This window comes from Phocoena phocoena, chromosome 20, assembly GCF_963924675.1.
Source record: "Phocoena phocoena chromosome 20, mPhoPho1.1, whole genome shotgun sequence".
NCBI lineage: Eukaryota > Metazoa > Chordata > Mammalia > Artiodactyla > Phocoenidae > Phocoena > Phocoena phocoena.
The window spans coordinates 41145409-41168082 of NC_089238.1; the positions used below are offsets into that span (position 1 = coordinate 41145409).

A 22674-nucleotide genomic window follows, 5' to 3' on the forward strand; every position below is an offset into this window, starting at 1 on the left:
TGTATAGCTCATTCCTCATATCCTTTTGGTATCTCCTCAAACATTGGAGAAAGAGCCCTTTTCTGACCTATCTAAATTAACTTCCCCTTTTCCCTACTCCATTCTCCTTACTCTATTTTATTTTTCCTTATAGCAAATATCACCACCTGACATTTTACTAGAATATAAGTTCTAAGAGGATGGGGACTTTACTCATATGTAAAGCTTACTCATGTTTTCAGTGTCTACAACATGCCTGCTATATAGTAGCTACTCAAAAAATATTTATTAAATGAATGATCACATTGCTTGTGGTTTTAGGGCAAAATACACATATATGGTTGAAAAGTGAATAGGACAAAGTTAGCACCTGCGAAATGGCAAAATGGGAATACAGAAAGAAACTGGTTAATGACTTTGTTGAACTGAAGAAATAACACCTACACTGGAGATGTTCTACCTTTGGACCTGGTGTTATTGTTGGATGAAAAATACTGCCCCTCCCCCTCAGCTACTTTGAGTTCCGTTTTCTGTTTTTGCAGCCTACAAACATATTTCATACAGAACCATTTTAGTCATAAATTACACTAAATTTTAAAATAACATGTTGGTTGAAGAAACTGTCTTATGTCCCTCCAATGTTGCAAATTAAAACAAGTCTTCTGAAACAAATGTCTCTATAGTAGGAGTGCTAAAAATGTGTGTGCCCTGTCATCTAGTAACTCTGCCCTTAATTTATCCTTGAAGACTACTTCAAAAGAAGATAAAAAGCTATAGGTATAGAGATGTTCAATGCTACATTATTTATAAGAGTAAAAAGTAGGAAATAACTGGTCATTGACTTGACATTTTATATGGCCTTGAAAATTGTTTAGAAACTTTATAAAGCCCAATATAATATGAAAAAATTGAAAGACCAAGTTGTATGCTAAATAGGCAAAACAAATCTAGACTGTTAGAAGTCAATATAGTGGTTACTTTTTTGGGAGAGGTAATAACTTGGAAGGGAGCCAAAGGGGGACTTCTGAGATGTTCTTTTTTTTTTTGAAGTACAGTTGATTTACAGTGTTGTATTAGTTTCTGGTGTACAGCAAAGGGATTCAGATACATATGTTTGTGTGTATATATATATATATATATATATATATTCTTTTTCAGATTCTTTTCCATTATAGTTTATTACAGGATATTGACTATAACTTCCTGTGCCGTACAGTAGGACCTTGTTGTTTATCTACTTTTTATATAGTAGTTTGTATCTGCTAATCCCAAACTCCTAATTTATCCCTCCTCCTGTGTTCTTTTTTTTAAAGGGAGCTATCACAGGGTGTGTATGTTTGTGACAGCTTACCCAAACTATATACTTACGATATGTGTACTTTTGTGTATGTACCTTATCCTTTAATAAAAGGTTTTAAAAAAGCCCAAAACTGTTATGGTCACAACTGTATAAAATATATACCCATGTAGACCAGGACATACATGAAAATGTTAAATGTGAGGTGATAGCACTTGTTTACAATTTCTTTGATGATTTTCTTATAGTCAGATAAGAAACAAATTTTTTAACTTTTAAAAAATACTTTTAATTGTGAAAAATATACATATATGTTCATTATATATTTATTACAGCTTTATTGAGATATAATTTACATACCATACAATTCACCCATTTAGAGTTTATAATTTAGTGGTTTTAAGTTTATTCACAGAATAGTGCAACCATTACCACAGTCACTGTTACAACATTTTCATCACCCCAGAAAGAAACCCAATACCCATTAGCAGTCACTCCCCATTTTCCCCCAAACCTCTTCATTTTGTTGTTTATTTTAAAAATAAATTTATTTATTTATGTATTTTTGGCTGTGTTGGGTCTTCTTTGCTGCCCACGGGCTTTCTACTCTTCACTGTGGTGCATGGGCTTCTCATTGCGATGGCTTCTCTTGTTGCGGAGCATGGGCTCTAGGCGTGCGGGCTTCAGTAGTTGCAGTACGCAGGCTTGGTAGTTGTGGCTCACAGGCTTGGTTGCTCCATGGCATGTGGGATCTTCCCGGACCAGGGCTCGAACCTGTGTCCCCTGCACTGGCAGGCAGATTCTTAACCACGGTGCCACGAGTGAAGTCCTTGTTGTTTATTTTTAATAGCTTTTCCCTTCAGCTTTTTTTTCAATAAATTTATTCATTTGTTTTTATTTTTGGCTGTCTTGGGGTCTTCGTTGCTGCACGTGGGCTTTCTCTAGTTGCAGCGAGCGGGAGCTACTCTTCGTTGCAGTATGCGGGCTTCTCATTGTGATGGTTTCTCTTGTGGAGCACAGGCTCCAGGCAGGCGGGCTTCAGTAGTTGCGGCACGCGGGCTCAGTAGTTGTGGCTCGTGGGCTCTCTAGAGCGCAGGCTCAGTAGTTGTGGCGCACAGGCTTAGTTGCTCCGCGGCATGTGGGAATTTCCCGGACCAGGGCTTGAACCCATGTCCCCTGCATTGGCAGGCAGATTCCACTGCGCCACCAGGGAAGCCCCCTTCAGCTTTTTATCTAAGTCACAGATGGGTTTTCTTCTTTGGAGTTCTGATTTCCTTCTTCTCTTGATTCAGTAAGTGGGTTGAGAGAGTGGAGTGAGTGGTATACTTAGAAAGGTGTTTCAATTTATTAGGAAATATTTCAGAATTAAAAAAAAATAAGGTATGTATTGGGTTCTTGCTAAATATTAGTCATTGTGTTAGGTTGCTTGCCTTAAAATGGTCCTGTGCATTTCAGGTAATACTCTACTCACAGCCTTCCAGTTTTATAGAAAAAAGTGCCTCAGAAAACTGAGGTTCAGGCAGGTTAAGTAACTTGTCCATGTTCACACAGTGGTGGAAAGGCAGAGCCAGGGTTTAAACCTAGGGGGTTTTATTTTGTTGTTTTAATACATGTAAGAACTCTTTACTGAGTATGTTTACTAACCACAGAACATCTTAAAAGCTCCCAAATCTAGGACTTATGGAGGTAGTTAAATTATAGGATGCTGGCTAATGATGACACCAAGAGTCTAAAGACATGTGTTTGTTATTTTCCACTAATACTTATGTAATTAAATAATGTGATCTACTTGAGTACTTTTGAGAAGAGGCTACAAATTTGTGCTTCTCTTTGTTGTATCTATGAACAGTTTTTTTTGTCTTTGGTTTCCCAATGATGATCTCTGGAAAAAGTGAAGGTGTTCAACCAGCACCTTGTATGAGGGGTTAGTACTACTTCTGCCTCTGTGAAAATGGAAAATAATCGCTCCTTCCTAAAAGTGAAGTTGCAAAAATACCCTTATTGCTGCAGGTGCTCTCAGTAGGTAATTTGGCAGGACTTGTTTAGTGTTAAATACTCTAGCAAGGGGTACATTTTAAAAGTTCTGCCTTTATGAGGATTACTTTAACAATTAATCAATAGTTAAAAGCCCTGTTGAGTTATTTTCTAGTTGAGGTGAAGGATCCAGTGGGGTCATGTGTCTTTTGTAACCTGGTTTGCCATGACCAAAGATATGAATTCTTGATGGTGTGACTGTGAAGGGAAGAACTCTTTCTGTTCATCATAAACATTTCCTGAATTTTATTGCAAGGAAACTGAGGCCTTGGAGAGGTTAAAATATGTGACTAAGCTCACAACTAATGGCAGAGGTAGGCTAGTGTCTAGGTCTCCTGAATATCAGTCTGTAATACTTTGCATTAATAAACTAGTGCGTATAATTATAATTAAAAACCTTTCAAAGACTCTGCTTTATCCTTTACTCCATTTTAACCTGCAGACCCCAGATGAGGCTGAATTTATATGATCATATCATTACATAATTCTGTGAGTATTTTTTAGAATTATGGATATGATTATTTCTTTTATAAAAGCATTTATTGTTTTCAGATTCTTATTTTAGAAAATACGGAAATACAGAAAAAGAAAAAATTAAATATGTGATAATTATGTATATCTGTAGAAATAATCAGATACATTAAAACACACACACACATACACCACTCTTCAGTGGAGCTAATGTACATTTTATGTCCCACCTTCTTCCTCTCAAGATTATTATTATTTACGTTCTCATCTAGTAATTTATACATCTAAGATTTCTAATTTCTTGTTTTGTTAATTTTTTTCTTTTTTGCTCCCCCCAACCCCCATAGATCTTGAGCCAGATGATTGTGCATCCATTTACATCTTTAATGTAGATCCACCTCCATCTACTTTAAACTCACCACTTTGCTTACCACATCATGGATTACCGTCTCACTCTTCTGTTTTGTCATCATCGTTTCAGCTCCAAGGTCACAAAAACTATGAAGGAACTTGTGAAATTCCTGAATCTAAATACAGCCCATTAGGTGGTCCCAAACCCTTTGAGTGCCCAAGTATTCAAATTACATCCATCTCTCCTAACTGTCATCAAGAAATTGATACTCATGAAGATGACCTACACATAAATGACCCAGAAAGGGAATATTTGGAAAGGCCTTCTAGAGATCATCTCTATCTTCCTCTTGAGCCATCCTACCGGGAGTCTTCCCTTAGTCCTAGTCCTGCCAGCAGCATCTCTTCTAGGAGCTGGTTCTCAGATGCGTCTTCTTGTGAATCTCTTTCACATATTTATGATGATGTGGATTCGGAGTTGAATGAAGCTGCTGCCCGATTTACTCTCGGATCCCCTCTGACTTCTCCTGGTGGCTCCCCAGGAGGCTGCCCTGGAGAAGAGTCCTGGAATCAACAGTATGGACTTGGACACTCCTTGTCACCTAGGCAATCTCCTTGCCACTCTCCTAGATCTAGTGTCACTGATGAGAATTGGCTGAGCCCCAGGCCAGCCTCAGGACCCTCATCAAGGCCTACTTCCCCTTGTGGGAAACGGCGGCACTCTAGTGCTGAGGTTTGTTATGCTGGGTCCCTTTCGCCTCATCACTCACCTGTTCCTTCTCCTGGTCACTCCCCCAGGGGAAGTGTAACAGAAGATACCTGGCTCAATGCTTCTGTTCAGGGTGGATCAGGCCTTGGCCCTGCACTTTTTCCATTTCAGTACTGTGTAGAGACTGATATTCCTCTGAAAACAAGGAAGACTTCTGAAGATCAAGCTACCGTACTACCAGGAAAATTAGAGCTCTGTTCAGATGACCAAGGGAATCTTTCACCATCCCGGGAAACTTCGATAGATGATGGCCTTGGATCTCAGTATCCTTTAAAGAAAGATTCATCTGGTGACCAATTTCTTTCAGTTCCTTCACCCTTTACCTGGAGCAAACCAAAGCCTGGTCACACCCCTATATTTCGGTGAGTTGATGGAAATAGATGATGGTCATTTTTCATGTTTATGTGTTATTGGTGGCATGTAACTACATTATCTGTATAGAATTATTTGACCGTTTTTCTTCCTCCTCCTTTTTTTTCTTCAGTTTCTTACAGACAAAGTCCACATTTATTTTCCTTTTAGTCTTAAAAGTGTCTTTAGATAGGCTAAAGTTATAATTTTCAAAGTGTATAATGAATTGCAGATAATAGCAAATTAATTACATTTAAGAATCCCTAGAAGGAATTTTCTTATCCACAAAAGCTTCTTGTAAAAGATTGATTATAGTATAAGTTAAATTACTAATAAAACCACTTGGGGGGCTTCCCTGGTGGCGCAGTGGTTGGGAGTCCGCCTGCCGATGCAGGGGACACGGGTTCGTGCCCCGGTCTGGGAGGATCCCACATGCCACGGAGTGGCTGGGCCCATGAGCCATGGCCTCTGAGCCTGCGTGTCCGGAGCCTGTGCTCCGCCGCGGGAGAGGCCACAGCAGTGAGAGGCCCGCGTACTGCAAAAAAAAAAAAAAAAAACCACTTGGGAATAGGCTTTTTATATTTTTAAGAACTCAATATACAAGTGAAATTTGCTTTTTATATTTGTAGCAAGTGGTTTTTCCCATAATTTTTTTTGTCTTTTCACTTTATAAGTTTGTGATTTTTTTGTTGTTGTAGAGGAATTTTTAAATTTTATATATTCAGGTTTGTCTTTTCCTTCACGGCTTTTGGATTTTATGTTATATTTGAAAGCCTACCCCACTCTAAAGTAGCTACAAATAAAAAAATCTAACTTTCACGAGTTTCTAACAAAATTTTTATGTATAATTTTTATAATATATGTATGTAACATATGTAGTATTTGTATTTATAAATTATATATATATATATAATTTTTTTTTTTTTGAATCGTGAGTCCGGCTAAGGACTGGAGTGAAGACTATTGTAATGACTTTATTTTCTAAATGGCTTATCAGTTACCACAATGCCATTTATAGAATCAATCTAGTCTATAATTGATTAGAAAAGACAACTTACCATGTATTAAATCCCCACATGGAGTTGGGTCTGTTTACTTTTCTTAAAAATTTTTTTTGTTGGTATGAATGTTTATTTCTGGATCTAGATCTTTAGAAAAATGTAATGTGGAATTATGGTATTGAAGATTCCTTTGAGCCCATCACTCTGCATCTGAAAATTATCTTAATCTTTTTAGGGGTTTGCTTGAACAAGTGCAGAAACTCGCTGAGAGTTGATGAAGTTGAGTTGTTGCTTCAGACTAATAAAAATTAATACCTTTGAGCTTCAGAGTAGCTGGTAAAGCTAGGCTGAGGACATTCAAGGAAGTAATGAAATGATTTAGGAATTTACTGTAGGCATGATAGCATTTCAAAGGTAGAAGAGACCTTTAAAGTCCCATTTCACCAATCATTAAGAAGATATTACTTTCTAATACAAATCATTCTAGGTTTGGGTCCGTTAATATTTGACCTGTGGACGTAGAAGTTGTTTCTTTTCTAATGCCATATTTTCAATGCTAATATATCTAAATGAACCTCTCCCCTTTAAGCTGTTTAAATTTTGATTGTTTTTGTAATTATATACACATATTTGAGAAAGTTACAGTTTATGAAATGTTAGAATTTATCCTTTTAAAAAATATATATACGAAACTAAAAAGTAGATAAAATTGATTTTATTCTTCAGGTTAAAGAATTATTTCTTAAACACCCACCATATCCAGTGTTATAACTTATTAAGTGATGTTTTTTTTTTTTATTTTTTGAATACTTTGCTTCAATGATCATGGGAAGAAATGTTGGTGCAAGTAATTTGAATCATTGCTTGACAATACTAGCGTGGTGAAATGCATCTTTGTGTGTTTTGTTTATAGCACGTCTTCATTACCTCCACTAGACTGGCCTTTACCAACTCATTTTGGACAATATGAACTGAAAATAGAAGTGCAACCTAAAACTCATCATCGAGCCCATTATGAAACTGAAGGTAGCCGAGGAGCAGTGAAAGCGTCTACTGGGGGACATCCTGTTGTGAAGGTATGAGATTTTGGGGGTGTTTCTGCAGATACCATACATCTGTTAATGATATGGTCTATTCAGTCAGGTACTGCTGAGCCCGAAGAGAGAAAATTTTCAAACCTAGAAAGCTTACATTGAGGTTTTGTGTCCTTGTTGATATAGCAGCACTTCCGCATTGAGGTTTTTTTTTTTGCTAGGCTAAAAGATATTCTTCCTGGACTGACTCTCCAGCTGGTGAAACTCTGGGGAAAGATTATAATGGTCAAATAGTTGTTTTTCTGATCTAAAAAAGAAAAAATTGTGTTATGTTTATAAGTACAATACATGCTTGTTTAAAGTCCAAATAATACAGAAAAGTAGAAAGAATAAAGCAATAAAATACCTAAAATCTAACCCCCTCAGAAATAAGCAGTTGTTAACATTTGATTAACATTCCAGATAATTCTCTATGTGTATGTTTAGTGGAAGACTAGATGGATGACTAGAAAAATGCATGGACTTTTTTTAAGGATAAGATTATGTTGAACATCTTTGTAATTAATTTTTATTTGAATTTATTAGAAAATTAAAGTGAAATTATTATAATTATATAATATTCGAGTGTATAAAATATAATATGTAAGTTTTGACTCATAAGAATTGAATATTGGGCTTCCCTGGTGGCGCAGTGGTTGAGAGTCTACCTGCCAATGCAGGGGACACGGGTTCGAGCCCTGGTCTGGGAAGATCCCACATGCTGCGGAGCAACTAGGCCCGTGAGCCACAACTACTGAGCCTGCGCGTCTGGAGCCTGTGCTCCGCAACAAGAGAGGCCGCGATAGTGAGAGGCCCGCGCACCGCGATGAAGAGTGGCCCCTTCTCGCCGCAACTAGAGAAAGCCCTCGCACAGAAACGAAGACCGAACACAGCCAAAAATAAATAAATAAATAAAATTATTAAAAAAAAAAAAGAATTGAATATTAACTTTAATTTTACTTGAATGAAACATTTAAAAAATGAAACAGAAATAAAACTATATGGGGGCTTCCCTGGTGGCTCAGTGGTTGAGAGTCCGCCTGCCGATGCAGGGGGCACGGGTTCGTGCCCCGGTCAGGGAAGATCCCACATGCCGCGGAGCGGCTAGGCCCGTGAGCCATGGCCGCTGAGCCTGCGCGTCCGGAGCCTGTGCTCAGCAACGGGAGAGGCCACAACAGTGAGAGGCCCACGTACACTACCCTCTACCTCCTGAATTTTGATGCTTATATTATTCTTCCTTTCAGATCTATAGACATCTCCCTGCCTCATGTCCCACCACTCCTGTTATTTAGCTTAGTCCTATATGTGTAGATAGTTGGATTCAGTGATTACTACTAATTCTTTTTTATTTTTTCTTTTTCAAGTGTTTTTGTTTGTTTAAGGAGGCCTTTGGTTTCTATATTCCTTGCATTCTTTCAAGATTGAGAATGTTTATTTGTTGCCTTTATATACTCAAACATCAGAATGGCTATGTATAATAATCTTGATACTCATTTTTTTCTCTCAGTACTTGTCTTATGGCATTGGGTATTGTAGTGGAGAAATTAATTATATCTGAAGTAAATTTGAGCTAATACAGTTTATGGGCTATCATTTCCTATACCAGCCATGCTTTGTGATTTATTGTCATTATCTAAACATGTTTTATAGTTCTTAACAAGCAAACCTTTACATTTTAGGTGGGTTTTTAAATGACTTGTAGCAAGAAATGTCATTTCTAGAAAAAGAGATCAGATTTGTGGTTACCAGAGGCAGAGGGTTGGTGGGGGGGACTGGATGAGGGTAGTCAAAAGGTACAAACTTCCAGTTATAAGACAAATAAGTAGTGGGGATGTAATGTACAACATGGTGAATGTAGTTAACACTGTTGTATGGTATATTTGAAAGTTGCTAAGAGAGTAGTTCTCATCACAAGAAAAACCCCTCCCCCATATAACTGTATAAAGTCATGGATGTTAATTAAATTTATCATGGTAATCAGTTTGCAGTATGTGTAAATCAAGTAATTACGCTGTATACCTTAAATTTACAGTGCTGTATGTCAATTATAGCTCAATAAAACTGAAAGAAAAAAGGTCAGGAAAACTCAACATAGGAATTTTACCCTTTGTTATCAGTTACAGTTTGTTCTTAATGACAGCTTAATTTCGGAGAAGGTTTCTTTGCTTCATTTCTTGTATCTTTTTTTCTTTTCTTTTTCAGAAAATTTTAAAATTTATTTTAAAATGTTTATTATTTATTTTATTTAATTTATTTACTTTTGGCTACGTTGTGTCTTAGTTGCAGCACGCGGGATCTTCATTGAGGCATGCAGGATCATTTGTTGTGGCATGTGGGCTCTTCATGGCTTCTCTAGCTGTGGCATGTGGGTTTTCTCTTCTCTAAGTGTAATTTTTTTTTTTTTTGCGGTACGCGGGCCTCTCACTGTTGTGGCCTCTCCCGTTGCAGAGCACAGGCTCCGGACGCGCAGGCCCAGCAGCCATGGCCCACGGGCCCAGCCGCTCCACGGCATGTGGGATCCTCCCGGACCGGGGCACGAACCCGTGTCCCCTGCATCGGCAGGCGGACTCTCAACCACTGCGCCACCAGGGAAGCCCAAGTTTTCTCTTCTCTAGTTGTGACGCTCAGGCTGCAGGGCGCTTCGGCTCTGTAGTTGTGGTGCACGGGTTCCAGAGCTCGTGGGCCCTGTAGTTTGCTGCACACAGGCTCTAGTTGAGGTGCGCGAGCTCAGTAGTTGTGGCATGCGGGCTTAGTTGCCCCACGACATGTGGAATCTTAGTTCCCTGACCAGGGATCGAACCAGAGTCCCCTGCATTGTAAGGTGGATTCTTTACCCCTGGACCACCAGGGAAGCCCCCACCCCCATCTTTGTTTATAAATGGCTGCACCAAGCAGCTTGTGAGGTCTTAGTTCCCGGACCAGGGATTGAACCCAGGCTCTGACAGTGAAAGTGCAGAGTCCTAACCACTGAGACTGCCAGGGAATTCCCCATTTCTTGTATCTTTGTCTTTTGAAAGAAGTTATTTACAAGTGCTTAAATGAACAAAATCTTTTGGGAGTACAAGTGATTTGTTTCCACAGTATTCCTTTAATTAAAAACTGATTCCCTGCCAAAAAAACGGGGCTGGGGCGGGGGAATTCCCTGGCAGTCTGGTGGTTAGGACTCAGGTCCTTCCACTGCCAGGGCTCCCTGCTTAAAGGGAGACTAACACTTTGAATATTATCAGTGTTTTATATTCTCCTTGTGAGTGACTTATTTTTTTTCTAACTTGTTTCTTTAGAAATTATATCATTCATTATACTTGAAATTACTTAACCAGAGTATGTCTGGAGGTTGATGTTTCTTTTTCAGTCTTCCCCACTACCTCTGATGTTCCCTTTCAAATTGAGATTCTTCCTTCCTGCAAGAAAAATTTTCTACATTATGTATCTATATATTTCCTGTTCTGTATGTTTTGTCTTTACTTCAGAGGCTCCAGTTACTATTCACATGTTGACTTCTTTGTCAGTCCTCCATATCTATGTTCTTTTCTCGGGATACTTTAATGTATTTTTTTTTTTAGTAAACCTATTTATTTATTCCTTCCTTCCTTCCTTCCTCCCTCCCTCCCTCCCTCTCTCCCTTCCTTCCTTCCTTCCTGCATTGGGTCTTCGTTGCTGCCCGTGGGCTTTCTCTAGTTGCGGCACGTGGGGGATGCTCTTCGTTGCGGTGCGCAGGCTTCTTATTGCGGTGGCTTCTCTTGTGGAGCACGGGCTCTGTGCATGCGGGCTTCTGTAGTTGTGGCTTGCGGGCTCTACAGCACAGGCTCAGTAGTTGTGGCCCACAGGCTTAGTTGCTCCGCGGCATGTGGGATATTCCCAGACCAGGGCTCGAACCCGTGTCCCCTGCATTGGCAGGCGGATTTTTTTTTTTTTTTTTTTTTTTTTGCGGTACTCGGGCCTTTCACTGTTGTGGCCTCTCCCGTTGCGAGCACAGACTCCAGATGCGCAGGATCAGTGGCCATGGCTCATGGGCCCAGCCACTCTGTGGCATGTGGGATCTTTCCAGACCGAGGCACGAACCCGTGTCCCCTGCATCGGCAGGCAGACTCTCAACCACTGCGCCACCAGGGAAGCCCCCTGCGACGGTGTTTTGTGTTTTGAATTTTAAATTGGTTCCTTGGCTCCACTTACCACTCATTTGATATTTTATCATTATATTTGGTCTCATGATTTATTGAATTTATATTCTTGAATCTTTTAGTGTGGAGCATTCACCAGCAGTCAATTTCTGTGTTCTGTTTCCTGTGTGTGTGTGTTGAGGGGAGGTTTTGTTTTAATTTTTATTGTATTTTCAACTGTCTTTTGCATAATTTCCTACTTTTTTCCTTAAATAAAAACAAAAACAAACCATGTATATTATGGTTGCCTAATTGCCTTGTCTTTTCCTCCCATTTTGTTTGAGAGTTTTGGTCTATAGCCTGAGGCGATTGGGGTAAAGAGGTAGAGAATTAGTTTAGGATAGGCCTTGTTGGGTTTGGCTCAAGAAAGTGAACAATATCATGTATGTGGCCCAGTCCCAGTATGTTAGTATGTATCATATTTTCATGAGTTTTGCTTGTTCCTCTTGTACAACACAGAGTTCTAGAAGATGTAAGCACTTCTGATCTTTTTTGCCTTTGCCAAAGGCCCTGGAGCAGAATGCAGGATCTTTTCTTCGTGAGGCAGAGTTTTTCCTTGACTTGCCTCAGAGTTGCCTACTTAGAACTTTGATCTACTTTGCTACAAATTAGTTCGCATTCTCTACTATTTTATTTTCCCACTTTATTACTTTTATTCCATTAATTTACTCTTTAATTTTATTTGCTCACTTTTCCTATTACCGTTCCTGGTGAGTGAAGGTATGGATTGGTTAGCAGCTCTGCCACACTGCATCAGAGTCTTCTGTTTCACAGTCCTCACCACCCCCTTGCCCTTTTGAAATTTATAGCTCAAAGTTGTTCTTTGTTTGGTTATTACTGGTAGATTTTTGGCTGTTTCCTACCCCCCCCCCCACATATACATTTTGTTTATTTTGTTAGGTATTAGGGGAAGAATATTGTGATACTACTTCATTTCATTGTCTTTATCCAGAAGTTCTTTTTCTTTTTCTAATATCAAGAGGAAAATAAGCATTATATGATGAGAGCAGGTCATGCCAAATTGAAAAAGAAACATTCCTGATTGTACATACTCTACCACACTTGCAGAGCTGTATGCTTTGTACGGAACACTCTATTTGTGCATGCCCACTTCTGAGACCACATTTTTTCCACCAGCAGAGGTGGCCCCTCTCTAGGAACTAAGAAGAATATTTGTAAGATTTCTACACTATTCTGAGAATTTTTTTTTTAATATTTAAATTTTATTTTACTTTTTTTAAACAGCAGGTCCTTCTTAGTCATCAGTTTTATAACATCAGTGTATACATGTCAATCCCAATCGCCCAATTCATTCACCACCACCACCACCCCACCACCACTTCCCCCCTTGGTGTCCATACGTTTGTTCTCTACATCTGTGTCTCAATTTCTGCCCTGCAAACTGGTTCATCTGTACCATTTTTCTAGGTTCCACATATATGCGTTAATATACAATATTTGTTTTTTTCATTCTGACTTACTTCATTCTGTATGAGAGTCTCTAGATCCATCCACGTCTCAACAAATGACCCAGTTTTGTTCCTTTTTATGGCTGAGTAATATTCCATTGTATATATGTACCACATCTGCTTTATCCATTCGTCTGTTGATGGGCATTTACGTTGCTTCCATATCCTAGCTATTGTAAATAGTGCTGCAATGAACATTGGGGTGCATGCGTCTTTTTGAATTATGGTTTTCTCTGTTTATATGCCCAGTAGTGGGATTCCTGGGTCATATGGTAATTCTATTTTTAGTTTTTTAAGGAACCTCCATACTGTTCTCCATAGTGGCTGTATCAATTTACATTCCCACCGACAGTGCAAGAGGGTTCCCTTTTCTCCACACCCTCTCCAGCATTTGTTGTTTGTAGATTTTCTGATGATGCCCATTCTAACTGGTGTGAGGTGATACCTCCTTGTAGTTTTGATTTGCATTTCTCTAATAATTAGTGATGTTGAGCAGCTTTTCATGTACTTCTTGGCCATCTGTATGTCTTCTTTGGAGAAATGTCTATTTAGGTCTTCTGCCAATTTTTAGATTGGGTTGTTTGTTTTTTTAATATTGAGCTTCATGAGCTGTTTATATAGTTTGGAAATTAATTCTTTGTTCGTTGATTCATTTTCAAATATTTTCTCCCATTCTGAGGGTTGTCTTTTCGTCTTGTTTATGGTTTCCTTTGCTGTGCAAAAGCTTTTAAGTTTCATTAGGTCCCATTTGCTTAGTTTTGCTTTTATTTCCATTACTCTAAGAGGTGGATTAAAAAAGACCTTGATGTGATTTATATCAAAGAGTGTTGTTCCTATGTTTTCCTCTAAGAGTTTTATAGTGTCCGGTCTTACATTTAGGTCTAGAATCCATATTGAGTTTAGTTTTGTGTGTGGTGTTAGGGAGTGTTCTAATTTCATTCTTTTACATGTAGCTGTCCAGTTTTCCCAGCACCACTTACTGAAGAGACTGTCTTTTCTCTATTGTATATCCTTGCCTCCTTTGTCATAGATTAGTTGACCGTAGGTGCGTGGGTTTATCTCTGGGCTTTCTATCTTGTTCCATTGATCTGTGTTTCTGTTTTTGTGCCAGTACCCTATTGTCTTGATTACTGTAGCTTTGTAGTATAGTCTGAAGTCAGGGAGTCTTATTCCTCCCACTCTGTCTTTTTCCCTCAATACTGCTTTGGCTATTTGGGGTCTTTTGTGTCTCCATACAAATTTTAAGATTTTTTGTTCTAGTTCCGTAAAACATGCCATTGGTAATTTGATAGGGATTGCATTGAATCTGTAGATTGCTTTGGGTAGTATAGTCATTTTCACAATATTGATTCTTCCAATCCAAGAATATGGTATATCTCTCCATCTGTTGGTATCATGTTTAATTTCTTTCATCAGTTTCTTATAGTTTTCAACATACAGGTCTTTTGTCTACCTAGGTAGGTTTATTCCTAGGTATTTTATTCTTTTTGTTGCAATGGTAAATGGGAGTGTTTCCTTAATTTCTCTTTCAAATTTTTCATCATTAGTGTATAGGAATTCAAGAGATTTCTGTGCATTAATTTTGTATCCTGCAACTTTACCAGATTCATTGATTAGCTCTAGTAGTTTTCGGGTAGCATCTTTAGGATTCTGTATGTATAGTATCATGTATCATGATACATGTATCATGTCATCTGCAAACAGTGACAGTTTTACTTCTTCTTTTCCAATTTGTATTCCTTTTATTTCTTTTTCTTCTCTGATTGCCGTGGCTAGAACTTCCAAAACTATGCTGAATAATAGTGGTGAGAGTGGACATCCTTGTCTTGTTCCTGATCTTAAGGAAGTGCTTTCAGTTTTTCACCATTGAGAATGATGTTTGCTGTGGGTTTGTCGTATATGGCCTTTATCATGTTGAGGTAGGTTCCCTCTTTGCCTGCTTTCTGGAGAGTTTTTATCATAAATGGGTGTTGAATTTTGTCGAAAGCTTTTTTCTGCATCTATTGAGATGATCATATGGTTTTTATTCTTCAGTTTGTTAATATGGTGTATCGCATTGATTGATTTACGTTTATTGAAGAATCCTTCATCCCTGGGATAAATCCCACTTGATCATGGTGTATGATCCTTTTAATGTGTTGTTGGATTCTGTTTGCTAGTATTTTGTTGAGGATTTTTGCATCTATATTCATCAGTGATACTGGTCTGTAATTTTCTTTTTTTGTAGTATCTTTGTCTGGTTTTGATATCAGGGTGATGGTGGTCTCATAGAATGATTTGGGAGTGTTCCTTCCTCTGCAATTCTTTGGAAGAGTTTGAGAAGGATTAGTGTTAGCTCTTCTCTAAATGTTTGATAGAATTCACCTGTGAGTCCATCTGGTCCTGGACTTTTGTTTGTTGGAAGAGTTTTCATCACAGTTTCAATTTCATTACCTGTGATTGGTCTGTTCATATTTTCTGTTTCTTCCTGGTTCAGTCTTGCAAGATTATACCTTTCTAAGAATTTGTCTATTTCTTCCAGGTTGTCCATTTTATTGGCATAGAGTTGCTTGTAGTAGTCTCTTAAGATGCTTTGTATTTCTGCAGTGTCTGTTGTAACTTCTCCTTTTTCTTATCTAATTTTATTGATTTGAGTCCTCTCCCTCTTTTTCTTGATGATTCTGGCTAATGGTGTATCAATTTTGTTTATCTTCTAAAGAACCAGCTTTTCGTTTTATTGATATTTGCTATTGTTTTCTTTGTTTCTATTTCATTTATTTCTGCTCTGATCTTTATGATTTCTTTCCTTCTGCTAACTTTGGGTTTTGTTTGTTCTTCTTTCTCTAGTTCCTTTAGGTGTAAGGTTAGATTGTTTATTTGAGATTTTTCTTGTTTCTTGAGGTAGGCTTGTATAGCTATAAACTTCCCTCTTAGAACTGCTTTTGCTGCATCCCATAGGTTTTGGACCATCGTGTTTTCATTGTCATTTGTCTCTAGGTATTTTTTGATTTCCTCTTGATTTCTTCAGTGATTTCTTTGTTACTTAGTAACGTATTGTTTAGCCTCCTTGTGTTTGTATTCTTTTACGTTTTTTTCCCTGTAATTCATTTCTAATCTCATAGTGTTGTGGTCAGAAAAGATGCTTGATATGATTTCAAGTTTCTTAAATTTACTGAGGCCTGATTTGTGACCCAAGATGTGATCTATCCTGGAGAATGTTCTGTGCACACTTGAGAAGAAAGTGTAATCTGCTGTTTTTGGATGGAATGTCCTATAAATATCAATGAAATCTATCTGGTCTATTGTGTCATTTAAAGCTTCTGTTTTTTTATTTATTTTCATTTTGTATGATCTGTCCATTGGTGTAAGTGAGGTGTTAAAGTCTGCCACTATTATTGTGTTACTGTTGATTTCCTCTTTTATAGCTTTTAGCAGTTGCCTTATGTATTGAGGTGCTCCTGTGTTGAGTGCATATATATTTATAATTGTTATATCTTCTTGGATTGATCCCTTCATCATTATGTAGTGTCCTTCCTTGTCTCTTGTAACATTCTTTATTTTAAAGTCTGTTTTATCTGATATGAGTATTGCTACTCCGGCTTTCTTTTGATTTCCATTTGCATGGAATATCTTTTTCCATCCCCTCACTTTTGGTCTGAATGTGTCCCTAGGTCTGAAGTGGGTCTCTTGTAGACAGCATATAGATGGGTCTTGTTTTTGTATCCATTCAGCAAGCCTGTGTCTTTTGGTTGGAACATTTAGTCCATTCACATTTAAGGTAATTATCGATATGCATTTTCCTATGACCATTTTCTTAATTGTTTTGGGTTTGTTTTTGTAGGTCCTTTTCTTCTCTTGTGTTTCCCACTTAGAGAAGTTCCTTCACCATTAGTTGTAGAGCTGTTTTGGTGGTGCTGAATTCTGTTATCTTTTGCTTGTCTGTAAAGCTTCTGATTTCTCCATCAAATCTGAATGAGATCCTTGCTGGGTAGAGTAATCTTGGTTGTAGGTTCTTCCCTTTCATCACTTTAGCTATATCATGCCATTCCCTTCTGGCTTGTAGAGTTTCTGCTGAGAAATCAGCTGTTAACCTTATGGGAGTTCCCATATCTGTTATTTGTCATTTTTCCCTTGCTGCTTTCAATAACTTTTCTTTGTCTTTAATTTTTGCCAATTTGATTACTGTGTGTCTCGGCGTGTTTCTCCTTGGGTTTATCCTGTATGAGACCCTCTGTGCTTCCTGAACTTGGGTGGCTATTTCATTTCCCATGTTAGGGAAGTTTTTAACTATAATCTCTTCAGATATTTTCTCTGGTCCTTTCTCTTTCTGTCCTCCTTCTGGGACCCTTGTAATGCAAATGTTGCGTTTAATGTTGTCCCATAGGTCTCTTAGGCTGTCTTCATTTTTTTTCATTCTTTTCTTTATTCTGTTCCACAGCAATGAATTCCACCATTCTGTCCTCCAGGTCACTTATCCATTCTTCTGCCTCAGTTATTCTGCTATTGATTCCTTCTAGTGTAGTTTTCATTTCAGTTATTGTATTGTTCATCTCTGTTTGTTTGTTCTTTAATTCTTCTAGGTCTTTGTTAAACATTTCTTGCATCTTCTCAATCTTTGCCTCCATTCTTTTTCCGAGGTCCTGGATCATCTTCACTATCATTCTTCTGAAATCTTTTTCTGGAAGGTTGCCTATCTCTACTTCATTTAGTTGTTTTTCTGGGGTTTTATCTTGTTCCTTCATCTGGTACATAGCCCTCTGCCTTTTCATCTTGTCTATCTTTCTGTGAATGTGGTTTTTGTTCCACAGGCCGCGTGATTGTAGTTCTTCTTGCTTCTGCTGTCTGCCCTCTGGTGGATGAGGCTATCTAAGAGGCTTGTGTAAGTTTACTGATGGTAGGGACTGGATGTTCTGAGAATTTTTTAATATTCAGAAAGAGAAAGAGGATGACACCAATTGCCATTCCAGACCAATCTGACCATTACACATAAGAGTGGTGTGCTTGGTTCTCAAGCCTGGGAAAAATGCCTTGATTTTTTTCTGTATGTGCAGACTTTTAAAAAATGTTTTACTGCTGTATGGGAATGCATCATTAAAGTACACAAATATTAACATGTATAGCTCAATGAATTTTTCATACACACACAGACACACGCACACACATACTCACGCACACGTAAAACTACAAACAGGTTAAGATATAGAATGTTTTAAGCACCCCAGAAGACTCCCTTGTGCCCTTCCCAGTTTATATCTTCCAACCAAAGGTAACTGTGCTTCTGACCATTTATTATCATTGATTAGTTTTTTTATTCATGAGTTGCTAATAAATGGACTCATACAAAATGTTCTGTTTTCTGTCTAGCTTCATTTATTCAACACAGGAGCGTGAAATTCATCCAGTTTGAGTTTTTTTGTAGTTTGAAAAAAATTGCTGTATAATATTCCATCGTATGAATTTACTACAATTTCTTTATCTGTCGTTCTGTTCATTGACACTTGGTTTGTGTCCAGTTTTCATATATCATGAGTAAAGCTGTTGTATGCTTTTTTTCACACATATCTTTTGATGGACGAAGCATTCACATGTTTTTGGTATATGTTTATATGTCTCAGAGTGCAATTGCTGGTTTTTCAAAGGAGCTGTACCAGTTTTTACTTCTGACCAGCCATATATGAAAGTTCCAGGTACTCTACATCCTCACCAATAATACCAGCACTTGGTTCTTGTCTTTTAATTTTAACCATTCTGACAGGGATGTGGAGGTATCACACTGGTTTTAAATTGTTGTTTCTTTCTTTTTTTTTTTTTAAATTGTTGTTTCTTGATAACCAGTGATGTTGAACATCTTTTCATATTTTTATCAGACATTTGGCTGTCCTTTTTGTGAAGTGTCTGTTCACATCTCTTGACCAATTTTTAAATTGTCTCTTTTTCTTATTGATTTGTAGGAGTTTTTAATATTTGAATATAAGTCCTTTGTCAGATATATGTATGGCAAATGACATTTCTTTTCCTAGTCTGTTGCTTGCTTTTTCACTTTCTTAATTGTGTCTTTTGATAAATGGAAGTTTTTAATGAACTCCAAATTATCAGTCTTGTTTTCCATGGAAAGTGCTTTCATACCTTTTGAAGAATCTTTGCTTGCTCCAAGGTTATGAAGATAGTTTCCTGTGTTTTATTCTGGAAGCTTTATTACTTTACCTTTTACATATAGGTCTGTGATCTATCTCAAATTAATTTTTGTATATGAATTAAAGGTAAAGATTAAGATACATTTTGTTTTCTTATGGATAGAAGTTGATCCAGTACCATTATTGAAAAGCCCATCATTTTTCTACTCTACGACATTGGTGCCTTTGTCATAAATCAGGTGCCCAGCCGTATATCTGTGGCTCTCTTCCCTAACTCTTCATTCTGTGCCATTGGACTATTTGTTCTGTCTTAGTACCATTACTACATTGCATTAATTACAATTTCTTTATAGTAAATCTTGATATTTGATAGTGTGGGTCTTTTTTTAGGATTGTATTGGTTATTCTAGGTCCTTTGCATTTCTGTATGAATTGTAGAGTCAGCTTGTCAATCTCTACCCACCACACCCCCAAAATTTAAAAAAAAACCTGCTGGGATTTTGATTAAGATTATCCAATGGTTAGTACTCAGCCCTTTCACTGCAGGGGGCCTGGGTTCAGTCCCTGATGAAGGAACTAAGATCCCACGAGCCTCACGGCGGTGGCCCAAAAAAAAAAAGATTATCTAAGAGTTTTATAGTTAAAATCATACATTTAGGTCTTTTCTCCATTTGAGTTAATTTTTGTATATGGTGTTAGGTAAGGGTCTAGCCTTATTCTTTTGCATGTAGTTACCCAGTTTTCTCAGCATCATTTGTTGAAAAGACTCTCCTCTCCTCATTGAATAGTCTTAACGTTGTTAAAAATCATCCCTGGCAGTCCAGTGGTTAGGACTTGGCACTTGCACTGCCAGGGCCCAGGTTCAATCCCTGACCAGGGAACTAAGATCCCTGTGTGGTACAGTCAAAACCAAAACAAAACAAAACAAAAACATTTGACCATATGTGCAAGGGTTTATTTCTAGGCTCTCTATTCTGTCCCAATTGTCTCTGTGTCTGTCTGTGCTAGTTCCACAGTGTTTTGATTGCGGTAGCTTTGTAGTAAGCTTTGAAATCTGAAAGCATGGGTCTTCAGTTTTGTTCTTTTTTTTGAAGATTGTCTTGGCTATTCAGCGTCCCTTGAGATTCCATATGACTTTTAGGATGGATTTTTCTATTCCTCAAAAAATGTCTTTGAGATTTTTATGCAGACTGCATTGAATCTGTAGATTGCTTTAGGTAGTATTGACATGTTAACAATAATAAATCTTCCAGTCCATGAACATGGGATGTTTTTCCATTTATTCCTGTCTTCTTTAATTTTTTTCAGCAATGTTGTATAGTTTTCATTGTGTAAAACTGTAACCCCTTTGATTGAGTTAATTCCTAGGTATTTTATTCTTCTTGATGCTATTGTAAATGGAATTGTTTTCATAATTTCCTTTTCAGGTTGTTCACTGTTTGTGTGTAGAAATGCAACTGATTTTCATGTGTTGACTTTGTGTCCTGCTACTTTGTTGAATTCATTTATTATCTCTAGCGGTTTTTGTTTTTGTTTTGGTAGAATCATTAGGGTTTCCTTTGTTTTTTAAATTAATTAATTAATTTTTAGCTGTGTTGGGTCTTCGTTGCTGTGCACGGGCTTTCTCTAGTTGTGGTGAGTGGGGGTACTCTTCATCGTGCTGCGTGGGCTTCTCATTGTTGTAGCTTTCTCTTGTTGTGGAGCACAGGCTCTGGTGCACAGACTTCAGTAGTTGTGGCACGTGGGCTCAGTAGTTGTGGCTTGTGGGCTGTAGAGCTCAGGCTCAGTAGTTGTGGCGCACGGGCTTAGTTGCTCCACGGCATGTGGGATCTTCCCGGGCCAGGGCTCGAACCTGTGTCCCTTACATTGGTAGGCAGATTTTTAACCACTGTGCCACAAGGGAAGCCCAGGGTTTTCTATATATAAGATTATATCATCTAAGAACAGATAATTTTGCTTCTTCCTTTCCAATTTAGATACCTTTTATTTCTTTTTCTTGCCTAATTGCTCTGGCTAGAACTTCCAGTACTGTGTTGAAAAGAAGTGGTGAAAGCAAGCATCATTACTTGTTCCTGATCGTAGAGGAAAAACTTTCAGTTTTTTTGAGTATGATGTTTGCTGTGGGGCTTCCTTCCTCCCTCCCTCCCTCCCTCCCTCCCTTCCTCCCTTCCTCCTATCCTCCCTCCCTCCCTCCTTCACCAGGTCTTAGTTGTGGCACGTGGGATCTTCATTGCCACATGTTTTTAGTTGTGGCATGTGGACTTCTTAGTTGCTGCATGCGAACTCATAGTTGCGGCATGCATGTGGGATCTAATTCCTCGACCAGAGATTGAACCTGAGCCTCCTGCATTGGGAGCATGGAGTCTTACCCATTGGACCACCAGGGAAGTCCCAAATGGGTTTTTCATATATGGCTTTTATTATTTTGAGATATTTTCCTTCTATTCCTACCTTATTGAGTGTTTTTATCATGAAAGGGTATTGAATTTTGCCAAATGCTTTTTCTGAACCAGTTGAGATAATCATGTGATTTTTTTTTTCCCCTTCATTATGTTAATGTTGGTTTATTACATTGATTGATATTCATGTGTTGAACCATTCTTGCATTCTGGGAATAAATCCCACTTGGTCATGGTGTATAATTCTTCAAATATGCTGCAGAATTTGGTTTGCCAGTATTTTGTTGAGGATTTTTCATCAGTGCTCATAAGGGATATTGGTCTGTAGTTTTCTTGTATTGTCTTTGTCTGGCTTTGATATCAGGGTAATGCTGACTCCATGGAATGAGTTAGGAAGTGTTCCCTCCTCTTCAATTTATTTGAAGGTTTGAAGAAGATCGGTATTAGTTCTTCTTTAAATGTTTGGTTGAATTCACTGGGTCCAGGGCTTTGCTTTGTCAGGAAATTTTTTTTTTTTTTTTTTTTTTTGCTGTATTGGGTCTTCGTTTCTGCGCGCAGGCTTTCTTTAGTTGCAGCGAGTGGGGGTTACTCTTTGGTGTGGTGCGTGGGCTTCTCATTGTGGTGGCTTCCCTTGTTGCGGAGCACGGGCTCTAGGCACCAGGGCTCAGTAGTTGTGGCACATGGGCTTAGTTGCTCCGAAGCATGTGGGATCCTCCCAGACCAGGCTCAAACCCATGTCCCCGTATTGGCAGGCGTATTCTTAACCACTGTGCCACGACGGAAGCCCCTGTGAGGAGATTTCTAATTACCGGTTCCATCTTCTTACTAGTTAAAGGAATATTCAGATTGTCTGTTTCTTTGTGGTTTAGTTTTAAGGGTTTGTGTTTCTAGGAATTTGTCCACTTCATGTAGGTTATCCAGTTTGCTGGTATACAGTTGTTCATAGTACTCTCTTATAATCCTTTCTTTAAAATAATTAATTAATTAATTTTATTTTTTTGGCTGCGTTGGGTCTTCGTTGTGCATGGGCTTTCTCTAGTTGCAGAGAGCGTGGGCTTCTCATTGCAGTGGCTTCTCTTGTTTCAGAGCACGGGCTCTAGGTGCACGGGCTTCAGTAGTTGGGCTTGCGGGCTCTAGAGCTCAGGCTTAGTAGTTGTGGTGCACAGGCTTAATTGCTCTGCAGCACATGGGATCCTCCCAGACCAGG

General features: G+C 38.3%; 1 protein-coding gene and 1 non-coding gene across 3 annotated transcripts in view; both read left to right on the top strand.

The window, feature by feature from the left end:
• The window catches only part of NFATC3 (nuclear factor of activated T cells 3), a 125746-nt gene that overhangs the window by 37660 nt on the left and 65412 nt on the right, over nt 1-22674 (top strand). For both annotated transcript variants that reach the window (XM_065898493.1, XM_065898494.1), the window contains exons 2-3: nt 4129-5263; nt 7167-7329. In XM_065898493.1, the coding sequence (XP_065754565.1) occupies nt 4129-5263; nt 7167-7329 (1298 nt within the window). The remainder of the gene's footprint in view (nt 1-4128; nt 5264-7166; nt 7330-22674) is intronic.
• On the top strand, nt 19878-19949 carry TRNAA-UGC (transfer RNA alanine (anticodon UGC)). The gene has a single exon. It is a non-coding gene; the product is annotated as a tRNA-Ala (tRNA).